This window comes from Podarcis cretensis, assembly GCF_951804945.1.
Source record: "Podarcis cretensis genome assembly, chromosome: 7".
Lineage (NCBI taxonomy): Eukaryota > Metazoa > Chordata > Lepidosauria > Squamata > Lacertidae > Podarcis > Podarcis cretensis.
The window spans coordinates 3,695,072-3,715,289 of NC_137176.1; the positions used below are offsets into that span (position 1 = coordinate 3,695,072).

Genomic DNA, 20,218 nt, shown 5'->3' on the forward strand with positions numbered 1-20,218 from the left:
CACTGTAGTTAATAGAAGAGTAAGAAGCAAGCTTATTTATATTGGAAAAAAGAAGAAGTATCACAAATAAGCTTAATAAAAGAGCATCTTCAAAAATTATGCTGAAACCCTGCTTACAAAATGGGCCCAATGCAAAGTGCTGCTTTCAGCCTTTAAAGGCTTAAACCAGGGGTAGGCAACCTAAGGCCTGGGGACCCGGATGTGGCCCAATCGCCTTCTCAATCCGGCCCACGGATGGTCCGGAATTCAGCATGTTTTTACATGAGTAGATTGTGTGCTTTTATTTAAAATGCATCTCTGGGTTATTTGTGGGGCATAGATCCTCAAGGTTCTAGGGAAGAAAACAAAGTAGATCCTACAAGTCTGACACCTGCCCATCACTGTAGACAAAACTCAGCTGGAATAGTCTGTCTTGGTACAAAGAAGGTTTCTGTGTTTCACTAGGCTTGAGAAATACAGTACTGCCACTCTTCCATAAGCCCTGGAAGAATTATGGCTTGTGGAGATACAACAACAAACCACCATTTTATCATAACAGCATATGGGAACATCTTCACGTTGCAACAATACGGCCATCTGCTGCCATCAATTTAATAACAGGTTCTATTATAAGGGCAAGGATAAATGTGCTTATCTATATTAGGGTGACTTCAAGTGACTGAGTGTTATACACAAAAATAGTGTTTTTTATTTAGGCACGGAAAGGGAAATTAGAGGAAACATTCTCATTCTCTTTTCCAGTTTTTTGTTTTTAACTCTCAGACATATACGCCCAGGGAACTGACTGTAGCAATAACTGAGTATTGCTGAAACTGTGAGATAAATGTGACAGTCTAGTTTTCACCTCTGGAGCATCTTCCAGATAAATAGCCCAACCTGAAGATCAGCCTTTTGCTATTTTAAAAAACAGAAAACAAAAGAAATCAATTTCCCACTTGAAAGGCTGCCAGGTTGACATTTTAGAAGAATAGTTAATGAGGGAGCCCTATTAGAAGTAAATGAAAATTTCCATATTAGGTAGAATGCAATCAACTTTTTGAGTCCTATAATGCAGTAGTACAATAAACATTGTTGGTCCTATTTGCATTTACACAGTGGAAATGAATGAACTGTACATTGTGGCAACTGAGAGTAAGGGGAACTGACCTTTCGGTGGCACAGGAGCACTCAAGTGTGCAACAATGCTGTGACAAGAAAACTGGCTACTGGAGAATGGGATTTTGAACAGGGAATTGCAGGGAACTGCACTGCTCCTCAGCTTCAAATCCCCCATGCCAGATGTTTCTCCACTTGCAGGGCTCCCTTGCAAACATGCACACTATGTAGGGCTGTCTTTGGGAAGTGGCCCCATGCTTATTTGGAGGAGCAAAGCTACAGTTCCCTTGAACATTTGTGGCAGCTGTGGCCATTACTGTCATGGAGGGCAGTGACCAGGATTGGCCCACCCATGAGGCAAAGTGAGGCAACCGCCTCAGGCAGCAGGATCACAGGGACCTCCAAGGAATGCATTGCCTGCTGCAGCTGCTGCAGTAGCACTGATGGCTGTGGCGCACTCCTTGGAGGCCAGATCTGCCTCCTCCTCAGCAGCACCCTCCAAAGCCAATTGGGTGTTTGTGGGTGTGGCGCCACCATTTTGCGGTTCACCTTAGGTGCCAAAATGTCTTGGGCTGACTTGGGCAATGACTATGCCTTGCAGAAAAAGGAAGCAGTGGGTGAGATAAAACTCTATGGAATGTCATAGGAGACAATCCCCTGGTGCCGTGGAAGTATCGTTTGGGGGTGACCTGGTGCTTCTTTTGGGGTGCAAAGCTACAGTTCTCTAATTCAAAGCAGCAGGCTGAGGTCATCAAGCACTGAAGTGCTCAAGAACAACAATCTTTATCCCAGCAAACAATAATGCATCTTGAAGGGGAGAAGTGATTGCAAAGTACGATATGGGGTATTATCATTCATATTTTCGGGTGTAGGATCAAATAAACTATTGAGGCTATTAGTTTGGCTCTTTGTCTCATAAGGAACTGGGCACCAACTTTAGCATCACTGAAAATATGTAAGACAGTGAAAACTGCAAGATTACCACCTATCGTCCAACTACTGAGGTATAAATCTTGCAAAAAACAATAACAAAAAACCACACACATTCAACTTTATCCAGCACCAATTGGTACGAATTCACCATTTTTAGTGGTATGGCTCATATACTGGAAAGGCATAATGCCTGAACAAATCATGTACTGAAGATCCATTCCACACTGGACCTATATTACCCCAAAGTCTGGAATCTTTTGTCCTGATTTTCCAGGGCCAGTCCTGGAATTACAAAAGCCATCCTGGTCTCTGAATTGATCCCAGAATGTCCCTATTTCCCCTGTTAGTGGTGCTGCTGCTGCTGCTGCCAAGCTGAGGATGAGCCGACGCTTATCATTTGGGTGAGTTGGGCTGAGTGAGAAAAGTTCCTATTTTCAGCTGAGGAATGTTGCAGGGTTCAGTTTCCTAGCACAGGGATTCTGTTCTCGCATGCCTGGGACCACCCACAAGTGCCATTAAAATTCTGTATTTTATAAAAGGGATCCTAACAGAATCATAGAATCTTAGAGCTGGAAGGTACCCAAGGGTCATCTAGTCCAACCCCACACAATGCGGGAATCTCAACTAAAGCATCCATGACAATTTTTTTTTAAAGATTTTTATTAAAATTTTAAAGGTTACATAAGTAACAACAACAAAAACACCCAATTAAACCAAAAAAGAAAGCAATACATAAAAACAAGTCACATCAAAATAAAAAGATAAAAAATGGAAAACAGACAAAAAACAAGCAAAAAAATACATAGAATCAAAAGAAAAAGAAAAAAAAGAAAAGAACAAATCAAACCTTTACATAACTTTCCTTCTTTAACTTATTTCCTTGACCTCCTCACACCTCCCCTCTTTGTATTCTGATTCAGTTAGATATTCCAGCAAATCCTTCATCCTTGTTTTTATCCTAATAATTTATTTTAATATACTGTAGTTTAACATTCTCTTCTTTCACCAATTAATCATCCATTTTTACTTTATTTAATCTTATTTCTCATTAAAACTAATATATTGAACTTAATCTCTTAAGACATTTCCCCTAGGGTCATAAAAATTTCATTCCACGATTTTTCCATTTCTCATTAATTATTTTTTTTTAAATTCCTTATATACACTTTAAATTCCCAATTTCTTTCCTCCGTCTCCCCTCCCCGGTCCATGACAATTGGCCATCCAACCTCTGCTTCAAAACAAACCTCCAAGGAAGGAGAATCCACAGGTTCCTGAGGGAGACCGTTACACTGTCAAGCAGCTCTTACTGTCATAAAGTTTTCCCTAGTATTTAGTTGGAATCTCCTTTCTTGTAATTTGAAGCCATTGGTTTGAGTCCTACCCTCCAGAGCAGGAGAAAACAAGCTTGTTCCCTCTTCCATGTGATGCCCCTTGAGATATTTCCATATGGCTATTGTATCTCTTTTCAATCTTGTCTTTTCCAGGCGAAACATACCCAGCTTCCAAAATCACTTTGGCAAATGCACATATCCAATGTCTTTGCCCTTTACTCCACTGCAGTTGCACCACCGGTTGTTTAGTTTTACAAGAAACAGATGGTTTCCTTCCATACGAAATGAAGCACTTGCAACAACTTTACAATATACTTTTGAACAGGAGTGCCATCAGGATTTTGTGTGCCTATGTGAACTGGGATTTCTGCTGCATTCACAAAACACACTAATTTGCATGAAACTTGCATATATGTTGTTATGTGGATATTTGTGCCATTTTGTAATGGAGGTGAAGGATGCAAAAATAAATCAAAGGCAACAAGAGGTCTGACAAACAGAGTATCAGCGTGATGCTTTCCCCACGATAGTATTTCCTTTTTTCTAATAGAATATTTATTAAAGTTTTCAAAAAATAATACAATGTAAAATAAAAATAAAAAATAGCAAAAATACAAAAATAAAAACAATTAAAAACACATAGAATTTCCATTACTTATTTTCTTTTAACCTATTTTCCAGACCTCCTCATACCTCCCTTTCTTGTATTCCAATTCAAATTGTTAGTTCAGCAAATCCTCACCATTAGTTTTTACTTATTTCTAGACCTTTTTTCCATATCTCTTAAGCATTACAGTCCCCACGATAGTATTTCCAGACCAGAAAATGTTTACCCTGTTACAGGTTTTTGTTTTTAATATATTTTAAAACATATCATCAAATTGCCCAAATGTTTTCTTGTTTTTACTCCAACTTGAGTTCTTTACATGATAGAATTGGCACTGGGGGAGAGTGGGGCTCTTGGGCAGACAGAAATTACTTTCCCTCAATGTAAACCATGTAAATAACTTAATCTCTTAAAATAACCAATTTTGTCATCCTTTCTGCTTGAAATCTGGCATCCTCAAACTTACCTCTTCTATACTGCCAAGTTTCAAATTGATCCATTGAACCATTTTGAACCGTATGACCTACTTAACCACCACCACCCACCAATTTCCAGTTCAGCCAACTCATTCTTAAACACAGGCAAGCATTCTGAATAATGGATTCCTCAGCTAGTTTTCTCCCCAGCTAAACCCTTTCCTTGCTGGAGACAACTAGTTCCCCAGCAGCATACGGCATATAGTAAATATTATCAAAGTAATAAATCTTTGGCAGATGATTACTTTGAGAATTTTGGAAGAGAGAGAGAGAGAGAGAGAGAGAGAGAGAGAGAGAGAGAGAGAGAGACCTTATAGATTCCACACACACCCTCCCAAAATGTGGTTGTTTATACCAACTTTGTGTGTTTATAGTGACAAAACTATGGGAGCTGGAGGATTGCTTTATGTTCATATTAATTTCCTGACTGATGCAAGAGCTGAGGTTTTAAAAGTTACCGTACATACCCCTGAGGAGAAATCCCAATTTGGCTATAAAATCCTTGTCTTCCAGAGAAGTATAATATGGAATTCAGTTAAATGTTCTACTTGCTTTCCATCTACAATTGTATTAAGTCACCCATATCATGTTCCATGATACTATTTTGGAAATGTTAAGGTTTCCTTCCCCTGGATTATAAGCATTTTGAAATCCTAAGTGGCATATCATAGCTCTCAATACTCTTTGTTGTAGGATTGGAACTCCCCCTTTATCCCTCTAAAGTATTGCTTAAGTCAAAATTGCCTTTGGGGATTGATCTGAATTGAATTTGGGAATGTAAATCAGATCATCACCTTTGCTTGGCAGAGTCTTACATCTCTCCAGCTATTATAGGCTTGACAGGCAGCAGAGTCCAATTTGCTATAATTATTTGCCTTTTGAGAAATCATATTCTTTTCTCCTTCACACAAAAATGAGAATATACTGTGAATTTGGCATGGAAGAAAACGGAGGGCAACACACAAAAAGGTGAACAGAGAAGAGAGCATTGTGGTCAAGATGAGAGAGTGCAATGCACAGGATACATTTGGGGGTTTATATTTCTTTTTACAGCAAGAGATGACCTGTTGTATAGCCGACAACGTCTGTCCAGGAAACTTACTAGTCACAGCACTGCAGGTGTGCAGCTTTGAGAAAGACAGTGCATAACAAGCATCAGGATCAGAAACCTTCTCTACAAGACTTTTGTACTAAGTATATTCACGGCACAAAACCTCTGAAAGTGCTAACACAGACTCACCAACTGATCTTCTGAACACATTCTGCCAGTAAAGTGTTAAATTTTTCAATACTTTGGGGAAGCAGATCTTTTAGGTGCAGAAAAAAAAGGAACTGCGGGCCTTAGCACATCATGCATTTTTAATAATCAGAAAATGTGCTTGGGGGAGAATGACCACAGCTGACAGGCTGAACCCACAGGAGTAGCACATTTCTCACAAACCCCCTGGAAAAGAACAGTGTCTCACTTCTATAAAAAAAATACAATAGATGGGCAAACCACTGGCAACAGAAAAGGAGCATGTCTAGCTACCGATTTCAGTGCTGCCTAGTGACCTTTCAACAACACCGACTTTCCAACATTTTAGTTGGAAGCAAGTTCATATCCAATTTTTCACTAGTTTGGAAAATTTGGTAAAACTGAAAACTCTCATGGTGTCACACATGCCTGGCAAGATGTGGCTAAAATCACAGGCACGTCTGACATCACGGTAGTGTTCAATTTTACCAAATTTTAAAATTAATGAAACCTAGGAAATTAGATTTTGAAAGGTGGTTGCATTTCATATTCATATATTGGTTTGAAAAATGAAAATAAGACAGTTTACACTAAAAAGCAAATGGAACCCAATTTCTCCCCCATTGGTACCAGAGCTATATGGAGAAAGAACTTGAAAGAAAGCTATCACATCTCCAGCAACAATGCACAAAGAGAACTGCAACCTATTTGGTATTCAAATATGTAAGACATGCTTTTTGGTAACTTCTCAGCAATGTTTTCTTACCTTGCTGAGATCAGAAAATGTCTAAGTGCTTATTCAGACATTCAAAATTTGCACCATGCAACCTGTCCAAAGCTATCTGTGGTCACACATGGAAAATGCAATGTGTGGATCAGCCTTTCTCCAAACCTGTGACTTCTAGTCACCTAGAAATGGATGGCAGTCAGCTAAGTTGTACTCAGAGTAGACCCATTGAAATTGATGGACATAACTTAGTCACATTCATTCATTTCAGTTGGTCCACTTGAGTAACAGCTAAGACTGCTGGGCTCTCTCCCACCCCCACCCCCCAATCTGTATATATTCACTGCTTGAGCTACAGTCATGGAAGAGCCACGTTGCCCATTATATTGCAAATTCAACTGACATCCCTGGGGACAACTGAGATGCTTCATGTGGAGCCAGGCTGGATCTTATGAACGAGTGAGTCCCTGGCTCTTAGCAATCTACTGTAAACTCAGTCAGAAATAATGATGAAAGTTAGCATTGCCATTGTGAGTGCTATCAATTTGCTTTCTGTTGCAACACGAAATTGGGGCTCGCTATTCTGAGGTTTTTGCTAGAAGCTAGGCTCCCTGGTCAGAGCAGAAGACTAACAGAAAAGACAACCAGGCAAAAATCCATAAGCAAAGTGAGCTGCTAAGCCTTTGATCGTTTATTAGTCGTGACAAAGATTCAACCTCTCTAAAAGCAAAGAAAGGAAAACCCAAAGGGTGTTCTGCCTTTTGAAGGTTTACATTTCCCACAAAACAATAAGCAAAGCATCTGTGGCACAGAAAACGTCAAAGGTGCATCACAAAATTAGAAGGGGTTACAGCAGGTCAGACAGGTCAATATCACAATGTGTCAAACCAAACATTTTGTGAATTATAAGTCTTACACCTTTCCAGACAGAATTTGCATGAAACATTCAAACAGTTACATTCAAATAACAACATGAGCAATCAACAGGATTGGTACATCCTATTCATTGGAAAGTCTGGGCAATCGTTGCCATATACCTCCTCAATCATCTCCGTCAGGAACCATTGTGCTGGAGAAACCCGCCCAGATCCTTCCCCTGACAAGCTGCAGCCTACATGACAACAACAACAACAAACAACAACAACAATTGATACCCCGCCCATCTGGCTGGGTTTCCCCAGCCACTCTGGGCAGCTTTCAGTACATATGAAAACATTAAAAAAAATTAAATGTTAAAAATTTCTCTATATAGGGCTGTCTTCAAAGGTCTTCTAAAAGTTGTGTAGCTCTTTATCTCCTTGACATCTGATGGAAGGGTCTTCCACAGGGAGGGTGCCACTGCCAAGAAGGCCCTCTGCCTGGTTCCCTTCTTGCAGTGAGGGAACCACCAGAAAACCCTCGGAGGTGGAACTCAGTGTCTGGGCTGAATGATGGGGGTGGAGATGGTCCTTCAGGTTTGCTGGGTCGATGCTGTTTAGGGCTTTAAAGGTAGGCACCAACACTTTGAATTGTGCTTGGAAATGTACTGGGAATCTTACACTTAGGGGATTATGGCAGCAGAGGTTTCCCAGAATACAAGTGTGTGTGGGGGGGGTAATTTTGGAGGTTTATGATATAGAATAAATCATTTACAAAACATTCGTATATACAAGCTTTCCCTAGCAAAACAAGCTTGATTAATTGCTTCAGTTTAAATAGATAGAGTGGCCCCTATCCCGTGGTGCTGCTTGCTACAATTGCACAGTGGGGTGTTTCATTCATTGAAACCTGTGGCATTGCCTGCTTCTACCACGGAGTGGCCACTAGGGGCGCTGTGGTGCAACAACTTTGACAGCAGAAGTTTTGACCATTTGACACTTAAAATTTTAAAGACCTCACAGGTGTGAGCCTTTATTAAAGAAATCTACTTAGGTTTTTGGGAATCTGTTTGGGTTTTTGAGGTGTGTATGTGATGTAGTGCATTGAGGAGACATATTGCATTTATGCCTTTGCACTGGCGACTGTGTGAGGGGAGGCAGCAAAAATGATGGCACTCATGTATCACGGGGGGGGGGGGGGCTTGGTTTCCATCACATGAGTCACCAAAAGCTGTTTACTGCGCAAACACATTAGACATGTGCAACTGCTGTTTACTTCTGCAAATTACTGTCTGTATAATAGCTGGAGAGACGCAAGACCTTTGTGATGTCAAACAATTCTCCCTTGTGGCAACTATTCACCCCTTTTTAGCTGCATAGCTTTATCCAGCTTCACAGCTACCATCCATTTTGGATTCTGATAAGTATCGAAAGATAGACATTTGCATACTATGGATTGTTTAATCACCACAGAAAGAAAGAGTTAAGAAGCAAGGGGAATGGAAGCTGCTTATTTCACCTCTGCTAGTCTTCACTGATCTTCAACTCAGACAACCAGGCTAAGAGAACTGGCAGGGGGACCTGCGGAGTGAGTCAGGTGATGGTTCACTCTGCCTCATCACCTCTTGGAATGTACAGAGGCAAAACTCTTCCCTGCCAGTGCAAGCTGAGGAGCTAGGGTCCTCTCTGCCTATTGGCTGTGTGTTGGTTCCTCCTGCTCTCCTGGCAAAGGCATAGACAATATCTGAGGCTGAAAGAAAACATACCCACTGAGAGCCTAAAGTTAAAACCATAGTTAAAGCTATGGTTTTCCCAGTAGTGATGTATGGAAGTGAGAGCTGGACCATAAAGAAGGCTGATCGCCGAAGAATGGATGCTTTTGAATTATGGTGCTGGAGGAGACTCTTGAGAGTCCCATGGACTGCAAGAAGATCAAACCTCTCCATTCTGAAGGAAATCAGCCCTGAGTGCTCACTGGAAGGACAGATCCTGGAGCTGAGGCTCCAATATTTTGGCCACCTCATGAGAAGAGAAGACTCCCTGGAAAAGACTCTGATGTTGGGAAAGATTGAGGGCACAAGGAGAAGGGGACGACAGAGGACGGGATGGTTGGACAGTGTTCTCAAAGCTACCAGCATGAGTTTGACCAAACTGCGGGAAGCAGTGCCTGGCATGCTCTGGTCCATGGGGTCACGAAGAATCGGACATGACTAAATGACTAAACAACAACAATCTTTGCAATCTTTTGGGGTGTCTCGGGTCTTAGAGGAGGGGTAGTACCTCTGGTGAGGGACACATCATGCTCCTTCTGGGGTAGTTTGTCCACCTTTGCTCCCCCACTTCTGCACTCAGCTCTCACCTGTGGCTTCTAGAAGCTGTCAGCATGTGAAAGCAGCCACATGCCGGGAAACAGCCACCAAACTTTTTTACTGAAATGTGGCAGCAGCCAGTGTGGCATGGCTGAGCTGTGGGACCTCCTTCCCAACACTTGATGTTGCTTCAGCTTGGCATCACAGAGTGGTGTTGAGGTCAGGAGCACCAGGCTGGCTCTGCCATGGGAGCTGCAGCGATGCCAGGATTAGGCGGCCAGCTCTGGAGTTGCCCCCCCCCCCACTGGCCACTACTGGTTAAATGCATAAAAAGACGGCACTGATTTTGCAGCATGTTTAGAATAGGTGTTCTTGTGGGTCCATTTAAGGAAATGTTTGTCAGTTTCCAAAAAAATGAAAAGTATGAGGTCTTGTGGATATCTGGATGTTACAATATGACACACAATTTATCTGCACTCTCCAGTCTTGTTTGTGCAACCCATATATTCAGTGAACTGCTGTTTCTAAGGCTAATTCAAAAGATACATTGGCAGTGTGAGCGTGGTTGCTGCACCTTCCAATCTATGCAGCTCCAGCAACATGCTACCATCTTTGTGGGCAGGATGGCGTGGCTACCTTCTACATTAGTACTTCTGGCCCTGATAAGCAAGAATGGTATAGGAAGTAAGCTCACCATCCACCTGCTCACATGTTCTTACAAGAGCAGCATGGGACCAGACCACCCTGCAGATGCATTTGGCCTTCACAAGCCCTTGAACTAGCTTAGCTTTGTATGCCTCTGTGCTTTGCTTTCGCCTTCCTACCTTGCTGCATGCACTGTCCTGATTTTTCTCTTCTCTCATTCTTTATCCCTTGGCAGCCACTGTTTCCTTTCTTCATATCTGATCGGTCTTAAACTGACAAGTTCCTATTTCTTTGCTTCTCTTTTTCTGTGGCCTTCTTAATTGCTGCTCAGTGTTTAACAAATTTGTAATTGTCGGCAACTCTTCTTGTTGGAACATCTCCACATATTGGCTCATGGTCAAACTTGGCTCTCCCAAGCTGATTCTGGTGCTCATGTTGCCCGAAACTCTGGCTCTTTGTCATTTTCCCACGCTCCCCACTATGATACTCATGATGAGTACCTTTCAAGCTGGCTACAGTCTTCCTCTTTGCAAATACCTTTTATCTTTATACTTTTACCCAAGCTCCTGCTTTGCTATATTTTCCATATAAATTATTATTACTTATAGTCTATTCCTACAGTCTTAATCTCCCTCCACTCCCTGTTTCTCTTATTGAATCCCTGCAATCTGGTTTCTTTTCAAACTATTCTGCTAAGGCCTCCCTTACAAAACATGTCAAATGGTCTGTTGGAGTTAAAGGTCAAGATGTCATCTTTGTTCTTACGTTCCTTTACGTTCCTTTCTCCAGCACTGATGCCCCAAACCCCATGACTTCTTTGTATTGTACCTGGGAGATTCAAGTAGCAATCATATCATGTTTATAAATAAATCCCAATGATTTCAACAGGACTTACTCCCAGGTAAACATACAGAGCATTACAGTCTCAGTGACAGAGCTCCCGCATCATATGTGGCTTGGTCCTTGGTGCTTAGATATCATACTTTTTGTGCACTGTTTCAAGATTCCCCATAAGAATATTCCCCACTTTATCTCCTCAAGCTTCTTTCATTAAGGCATCTTTTGAGTACAATTCTCTCTGTGTGTGATCATATAGCGTCATTTAATCTGGACTGACTCTGCACTGATCAATAGCTCTGTCTTCCTTGTATCTCTGTCTTTCTCTGCCATTTCTTTCTGGATATGCCAGTGCCCCCTTCAAGATCAATAGAATTCATTGGCTGTTTCTCCCAGACTCTCTTACTAGTATTGATTTGGTGGCCCATCCTTCTCCTGCTCAAAGTCATGTCTTATCCCTGCCTTTCTTTTATCTTCAAACCAGCTCAGTCAACAAGACCTGTATCTTTGTAATTTGTCAAAGGGCAGCAGTACACAATGGGTGTGCAACTTGTGTAAAACCATGTGTCTTTACACTCTCATGTTCATACATCCAGGAAAGATAAATTGTCCCATTTTTATCAGACATGGTTTTTTTAAAAGAAGATGCATATAAGCACATATTTTGCTTCCACACATGTGACAGAAAACACCCGTGGGACACCATTGGGGCCCACAAAAATTGCAGTGATGTCCCTCGAATATGTCAACTGATGACTGGACAAGTCTTTGAATAATCAAATCCTTATCATCTCATGTCTTGACTATTATGATAATTGCTTTCATTATATTTCTGTAACAAAGCATTACAACCAATGAACAAACCACAAAGGCACGCACAATTCTTTTGTCCCAAGGCAACCCATAATTAATGACATCTGTCATGTGAACTAAGCAGTATTCATTACATTCCAGACTCCAGCTTTATACATCTTTGGCTCCAGAAAAACAGAGATCAGGCCTTCAAACATCATTTTGAAGCAAGTGATTGACAAATAAGCCAAATTACCAGGCATTATCAATATGCTTCCAGCTCGGGTCACCTCATTTAACAGCAGCCTGTAATTTATCCCAGTCCTTCAAGCATGCCTGATGGCCCCATCCTAACAAGACCAATTCTTGTCTGTCTTGGGCACTAAAACAAGGGTGACACACAGAAAGCCAGGAAGTCCTCCAATCTTACAAATGCCCAACTCCACTCCTAACAAAGCAACCAGTGTGCTAAAAAGAGGAAATGGGAACTAGACTTTTTAAAAAGCTCAGAGCAAGAAGTGAAGATTTCAGGGGTTTTGTCAGCTTCAAAGCTAACTAAACTGAGAGAACTTGGTGTTTTTACAGCTCATTAGTATCAAAAGAATGGAAATACAAAATGTCACAGGCTGGAATAAATCCAGGGGTCTTCCTAGGGGAATTCAATGTGTGAACCAGAAAACTCAGGTCTACTCCATTCCACATGCACTGGAAAATATAGGCCACAGATGCCCACCTTGTACACTGTGGATATACCCTGAACATCAACAAAAACTGGGCATTTACTATATTCCTCCAACCCGATTAGCAGCCAATTCACAACACCATGCAAAAGCAAGCAGCAAGCCTCCATAATTGCTTTCTGCCAACCTCAAAATCTATTAAATTTACAGCTGAGTGCTGAAATAAAACCACCAATCAACGATTCTGGGTCATATCATGATAAATTGAGTTGTTGTATCACTTGGACCTCCCATAGGAAAATGGTTACCTTTAAAGCAGGACAACTGATAAAGCCCATTTCATAAAGCAGAACCTGAAAATCTAATGTTAAAATCTAATGTTAGATTTGAAAATCACCTGAAAATCTAATGTTACATACATTACTGAACACAAACACCATGAACACCATATCCAGGACACTGAAAAAACAGCTTTGTATATGATTTAGAGACCATAAATCAGTCATCTTAACCAAAACAATTAAAATACTGTTTCACAACCCTTTAATTCTGATGGCCACAACCTCTCCCACTTGAAGATCTTTCCTACAGAGCATCCATCAAATCCTGGGATATTAGAAGCAACAACTGGAGAACAGCTCTTAGTGTGGATGACAATACAAATTCTATTTGTCTGTTCCTCTTTTTTAAAGCCCCTTCTCTTGTACATGCCACACTCCTTAGAATTATTCAGTTCTGAAGCTGCATTCAGACAGCTGCATTATTTCAATTCCCCAAAATTTCCTTACTTAATCATTTTCACATTTTGTGTGATCTTCCACACAATGTAAAAGCTACTTCTGGAAATAATAGTGGAATCTAGCAGAAGGTTAGCACTCATTTCTGTTGACCTGAAAAGCTGTGGGATGAAAAAATTGGGAGCGGAATCCCAGCATTTGGGGTGCCAAATGGAATAAAATATTGGGGGGGGGGAGTAAGCCTTGCCCTGCATAAATGATCACATGACATGGTGCGCAGACACCATTTGAATGGCATTGCCCATCAACCTTTGGGGGGCAGGCCTCTCAAATATTTTAGTGGGGGCCTGAAAACCCCTCAGCCCCTAGGAGTTTGCTCCTATGCCCAGCATACAGTTATTTCCCACTGCTTTCATGGGTGAATCATGGGGGAACAGAAGCACACATTTACATAAAGGGTGGGGAGTGGTGGCAACATGTTTAATGAGGCCTGCTGTTGTGTCGCAACTGACCCACAGGTGTCTCACTCAGGTGTCACTCAAAAAGCCACAATTCCATGCATAATTCAACTGGGAATGCAGTGTAAAAGGAACATCAGACACCAGAACAGAAGTGACCAGGAACTCTAATGCAATTATCTCCACGTCTGAATGTACCCTGAGTGCTCTTAAAACTGTTACCTTCTCATAACGTTCATTTGAAGTCACAGCTATGTTATTTAAAACTCACATTTAGCATTGCCTCTTGTTCCAGAGTTCCAAGAGCAAAGATGGGAAGTTTGTGTGTGCATCCACAAAAGGTCACACAACATTTCAGGCAACAAAGATGAGATTTCTTCAATTGTTCCATACAATGTTTTCAGATAAATTATAGCTACTTCCTGCTCATGTCAGCACACATTTCCAGCTTTCCTTATGATCCTGCAGGCAAGGTTATCTATTTTTACCTTTTCATGCATGTTATTGTTCTTTCTTCCCACCCTTTATGTCACTTGCTAGGTACATGAATATCTCAAAGAGTAAGGTTAAATAAACCAAACTATTGTTAATACTAAAACTATTTATTGCTAGCATCCTTCAAACATGATATTTAGGTGTTGATACAGAGTTCTACAGCATTCCATTAATCCCTATTTTACAGCTGCTCCTTTATGAGCTAAACATGGATGGCATAATCCAGCAGGAGCTAAATTCGGCCAAATAGAAGGTAAAGACAGCCATTTCCTGCACTGACCTATTGAGCTGTATAGTAAAGAGTACCCCCTTACCTTTTTTTTGTTAGTGGGGCAGATGTAGAAATTTTCAATGACTGTAGCAATTCCAGGCTGTAGATTCAACTTGGTATATAATGTTCCAAAATCTGAGGACCTGGTATGGTGGAAAACAGAACTTTAAATGCATGGTGGTAATTAACCAGTATTTTTACATTTCAAAATAGAGCTGATATATAGCTCACATATTATACATTTGAAAACTGTCATAAACAAAAAATTTTGGTAAAGTAACTGCCCAATTCTGAAGGCCCTGCTCAAATACAACATATTGTTATAGATGGGGGGCTAAACCCTAGAAATTAATAAATGGTAAAGGACCCTTGACAGTTAAGTCCAGTCATGAACGACTCTGGGGTTGCGGAAACGTCCGTAGACAGTTTTTCTGTGTCATGTGGCCAGAATGACTAAGCCACTTCTGGCGAACCAGAGCAGTGCACGGAAATGCTGTTTACCTTCCCACTGGAGCGGTACCTATTTATCTACTTGCACTCTGACATGCTTTTTATAGAAACAATAGTGGATGTACAAATAATGGTGAGTTCTGCCCTCAATGGGGCCCTTCAAGGGAAAGGACAAGAGAGAACATGATCTACATGATCAAAGAACAAGACACTAGGTGAGGCGCACCAAAACATGCACAAACCATGCTAAGTTTCAATGCATTTTAATATCTGAAATAAATCTCCATTCTTACTGACCCTCTTGGGTGCTAAGACTGAGGGGGGGTCTCATGCTAGTTCTGCCACCCTCAGTATTGTAAGCTTTCTCTCTGGCAACCCCCCTCCCCACAGTGGTACATTGAGCTTTCACCAAATGTCAAAACATCTCTCTTTACCTTGGTTTCTGTCAGTTAAAATATTTTATTTTGTGGGACTTACCTATTTTGCTGAATTTATACTGTTCTGTTCTGACTATAAAAGTTTTACTTTTTTATAATTATAGCTGGTTTATCTGGTTTTATGATTGTATATTACATTTGTGTAACCCATCCTGGGACCTTACAGTTAAGGGCAGGTAAGAAATCTCATAAATAGGATCACAGGGGAAGACGGCAAAGTCACCATGGAAATAATAATCTTGTAAAAATAATTATGCATTAACATCAACATCTGAAATATCTATAATATCTATGATTGTGAAGATTTGAAATTCTGCATAATCTGTTCATTTCACAGCCCTTGACATGCAAGAGGAAACTAGATTGTTTTGGTTTTTTAACCATTCAATTGCTTCTCACTTGGCTCTCCTTAGTGGTTAAAGGGTTTGAAAAATAAATGAATTCAATAACAGAATTTTAAGCAATTTTTCAACAGCACAGAAACTAGAACTTGTGAAGGAAAATTGGACATGACAGCATGCCTAACGTACATTTTACAACAGCTTCTCAAAACACCTTCAGATTCCTTATATATTCCCAAACACTAAGTCAAAATGACACTGATTGCTGTTCTCCTCAGTCACATGTAACCAAAAGAAACCAAGGGGCAACCTAATTGGTATAATTAGTCAGTTCACTTGTCTGCCTGCACACTTATTGGGGTTTTTTTAGGCCTCAGAGCATGGAACAGGAAAAGTATCAGACCGTTAATGGTACAATGCCCATAAAATACTGCTTAGTGGCAGGGGTGCAAACTTGAATAAAATATTGTGGGGGCCCAGGTAAGCGCCACCCTGCATAATCAATTACACGATGCAGTGCACACACACAATTTGAATGGAAATGCCCATCAACTTTGTGAGGTTCCAGCTGCCTAAAATATTTTGTTGTGGGGGCCAAAGCCCCCACAGCCCCTAGCAGATGGCTCTGTGCTCAGTGGAGAGGCTCAGATCTGCCAGCACAGAGAGAAAGTCGGTCCAGTGCTGATGGGCAATAGGACTGAGCCAAAATGATTCTTGCCGTTTCCATTTCATTTCCTCAGACTATCGAAGCATATCTTCTTGTGGAAATCATTTATTGCAAATCATCTTCAGTTGCTTTTCATTTAGGTTGCACACCAGCATACTATTTGTTTGTGTTGCCTTTTTAATAGAAGTGGATGTTTAAAGCAATCCTAGAAGTTTCCAGGTGCTCATATTCCTACTTTGTTGCAAGGCGGCTTTTGTAGATATTTTTTTGGAATTGATTTGTGTGCGCGCGGCCTCCAGACACTTTAGCACACTGAGGAGCTCTGCTAATTCAAGCACACATGCCACACCATATCATAATGGCAACACAGGTAGCTGAGTAATTGCCTCCGTATTGTCTGTATCAGGATGTGAATGTGTACAGTATTACAATGAAGCTACATCCAGGGTGCCTCTGCATCTTGAGATGGTGGCACATGCTCCTCAACAAACACGTGTCTCATAATCCTTGGAGGCTGCCGTAGAACTCCTACCACCCACCTAGAATCCTGAAACACCCACTAGTGGGTGTTAGGTTGCCCACCCCTGGCCTAACAGAAAAGGTAGAAGCTGTGCATAGCTTGTCTACTGATAACAGCGAAAGAAGACTGAAGGAATGGAATGTAAACAGCTACAATATGATGATGGTGTACTAAACGCTAGAAGATCAGTCAAGCATAGAAGTTACACTAAGTCCTAGGTCGAGAAGAGAACAAAAATATTAACATAGGTAACTGAAAGCAGATGGTGGCACACCACTAATAGAAGACAATGAAAGCAGACACTGAAAGATGGTTACATGTATCCACACATTATGAGACGGTTAGGGTTGGCTAGTCAGAAGAATCCAAGTATCTCCAAGTGATTTAAGAATGATGACAGTGTGTTGCAATTGTGTAACTGTCATAGGGAAGATTGCTGCAATTGTGGTAACTATTTGATTGGTTCTTTTGTACTCACATGAATAGATTAGCAGTGTACTGTACAGTGGTACCTCTGATTACGAACTGAATTCGTTCCGGAGATCCGTTCTTAATCTGAAACCGTTCTTAACCTGAGGCGCGCTTTCGCTAATGGGGCCTCCCGCTGCGGCGCGATTTCTGGGGCAAAGTTCTCAACCCGAGGTACTACTTCTGGGTTAGCGGAATCTATAACCCAAAGTGTTTGTAACCCAAGGTACCACTGTATAAGAGATGATGTTTGAGAACATCAAAATTGCTCTCTGCCTCTGATTTTTTAGGAGACTGACCTCTAGATACGTTTGTATCAAGAAGAACATAATCTCCCCCCCCCATGAAGGCATTAACATGATTCCTCCTCTGTGTAACCATTACTACTTCAGCCCTTTAACTATGGTTTCTTTTTCCAGATTTTTTTATGACTGGAGAGACACACTGTCAGGGACTGGCTGGATGAGGAAGAGTGGTGGCAGCTAGTGGTTCTGGAGACACCTAAGGGGGAAGGGGACTTTGAACCAGCTTCAGGGTGGTGGGACAGGGAGGAATCACCATCAGAGAGTGAGGGGGAAGGGGAGAAAATTGAGGTGGCCACAGACGCTGAGAGAGATGGAGAAGGAGCTGGGTCTCCTGTTTCGCAATACAGTCCCAATTCAGCTTCTTCTCCTCCCTCTTTCAGCGCAGGAATGAAGTGTTGTGAAAAGGCTAGAACAATTAAGAAAAGCTGAGTCACAGCAAAAAATGCAAGGAGGGAGGTATAAATAAGGGAGAGAGAGGACAGAACTTTAGCTTCTGCAACTGACCTGCTTATCTGATGGATGTGATGTATGCTGACTCCCTGGTTGCTGAGCAATAAAATTAATTACTGACAAGTAAGTTTGCCTGCTTCTGATTACAGTGTTGGATAAGAGACAGCAGGCTTTTCCAGCAGCCTGAGAGATACTAGCAAGTGTCATAAAACCACTTAAGGAGGGTTCTAGTGAACCAAAGAAATTAGTCATACCCACTGGCACCCTGAGCCTAATAGAGGATACAGGATACAGGAGCCTAATAGAAGATACAGGACACACAGTTACAACTCGGAGTCCAGTGGAGGTACAAGTCCCTGTTCCAACAGAAAAATTTGCTCCCATCTGAGTCCTTTAATAAGCTGCACAGACATACATTTAAAGCACATGCATTTGCATGTGAACTTTTCCCCCTCCTGGTTTCTCCTGGTTCCTTATTTCTTCATAAAAGCATTTATAAACCACTTAATATTTTAAAAAAAATGTCAAAGCTGTAAGAAAAATCTCAGTGGCCAAGCACCACCACCAATCCAGATGGGTCACTTTCAGAGACTAATGGAATCCAATGGATTCCTGAATGCTCTTGGGGGCTTTCCAGCACATAGGGCAGAGGACCCTGTTGAAGCCCTTTCCATTATGTAACAGTGGGGATCATTGGGTTTTTGACACAGTCACCCCAAGCACCCTCTCCAGCATTGCAGAGTGAGAGTAGAACAGTGTCATCTGTCATCAAAGCAGTCTTGCTGACTGCTCTAAACTTGGAGACTTTGGATTCTAGATTAAGGGATCTAATTATGTCTTGCTACCCTAATTCAGTCGGAAATGGCAATAGCTTCATTTTCTATTTTTGTTTATTTATAAACAGCAATAATGACAATGTATTATATAATTAGACAGCATGTAGAGCAGTAGGGAAGGAGGTAATTCACTATCACATTGCTTAGTTGCGACATTTCATACTCCTTCACTACATGGGAATGACTGTCAGTCTATGTGACACTAAAGACAGGTTCCATCTGTTGTTCTATTTTTCCTCTCAACCTATCTTCCAGTTCATTTATCAGTTTCCTAGCAACCCACCTCAATTTTCTGTTCTTACATGTAATCCCTCTTTCAGTTCCTACTGAGAGGCTTCCATCTTTCAAAGCAGTTGAGCTTTAATTTCTTCCCGCACAGTTTGAATCACATCAAGTCTTCCTCCTTTGCCCTTCCTGTTGTGCAACCTTGAGCTTTATTCTTGGATACTGAAAACAGTGAAGGCATTTGAAAAGCCTGCCTGCAAACCAACAGGCCACTTTTGGGGGTGGGTGCAGGGGGAACGGACAAGCAACTAATGAATAGCTGAATGATTTGAAAGCAAAATTGTGGTGCACCTGAAGCTACAGGCATAGAAAAAGTAAAATCTGGAACATTTCTGAATTTATTTTTGTATTTATTTGAATACTTTTATCTCACTTAGTAACTAGAAATGCTCAAGGTGGTCTTAAAATAATTTTAAAAGGAACACTGAAATAAAAAGAAAACTCGGAGCCAGCTAAAATTCTTAGAAATCAAAGTCAACATCTAGAAGCATATACAGATGCAAATGTCTACCTAAGCAACCACATATTGAGAGCAGCTCTTTAAGGCATGAATTCCACAATAAGGGGGCAAGCACCAAGAGGCAACGGGTTCTCAGCTCACTTTCAGAAGACAGCAGTACTGCCTCCTACACATGGGACCACCGTAATACACATGGCAGTATATCCAAGAGCAGATCTGTAAGGCGCCCTGATCCAAGTCACTGTGGATGTTCAAACTCAAAAACTTTGAACTTGGCCCAAAAAACTAACAGCCAGCGTTCTTTGAAAACAGGCATTATGTGTCTTCAAAGGTCAGTTCCAGTTAACAATTGTTATATTCTGAATCCAGTGCTGTTTCTGAACAATCTTCAAAAGACATCCCCACTGATTGAAAAACTGAGAGCAACATTGTTCAACATTCACCTGCCCTTTAATAAAAAAATGATCTGATGGGCAAGGCATCAGAGGCTTAGTGGGGGGGGGCACATG

The 20,218-nt window shown here is 41.3% G+C and overlaps 1 protein-coding gene across 2 annotated transcripts in view; it reads right to left on the reverse strand.

Annotated features, from left to right (window-relative positions):
* The window catches only part of SORCS2 (sortilin related VPS10 domain containing receptor 2), a 129,178-nt gene that overhangs the window by 72,909 nt on the left and 36,051 nt on the right, over positions 1 to 20,218 (reverse strand). The window contains exon 3 of one of the 2 annotated variants that reach the window (XM_079983492.1): positions 14,534 to 14,633. In XM_079983492.1, the coding sequence (XP_079839618.1) occupies positions 14,534 to 14,633 (100 nt within the window). Of the gene's footprint in view, positions 1 to 13,995; positions 14,020 to 14,533; positions 14,634 to 20,218 lie in introns of those variants that run through there. The other variant, XM_079983491.1, reaches the window with a different exon arrangement.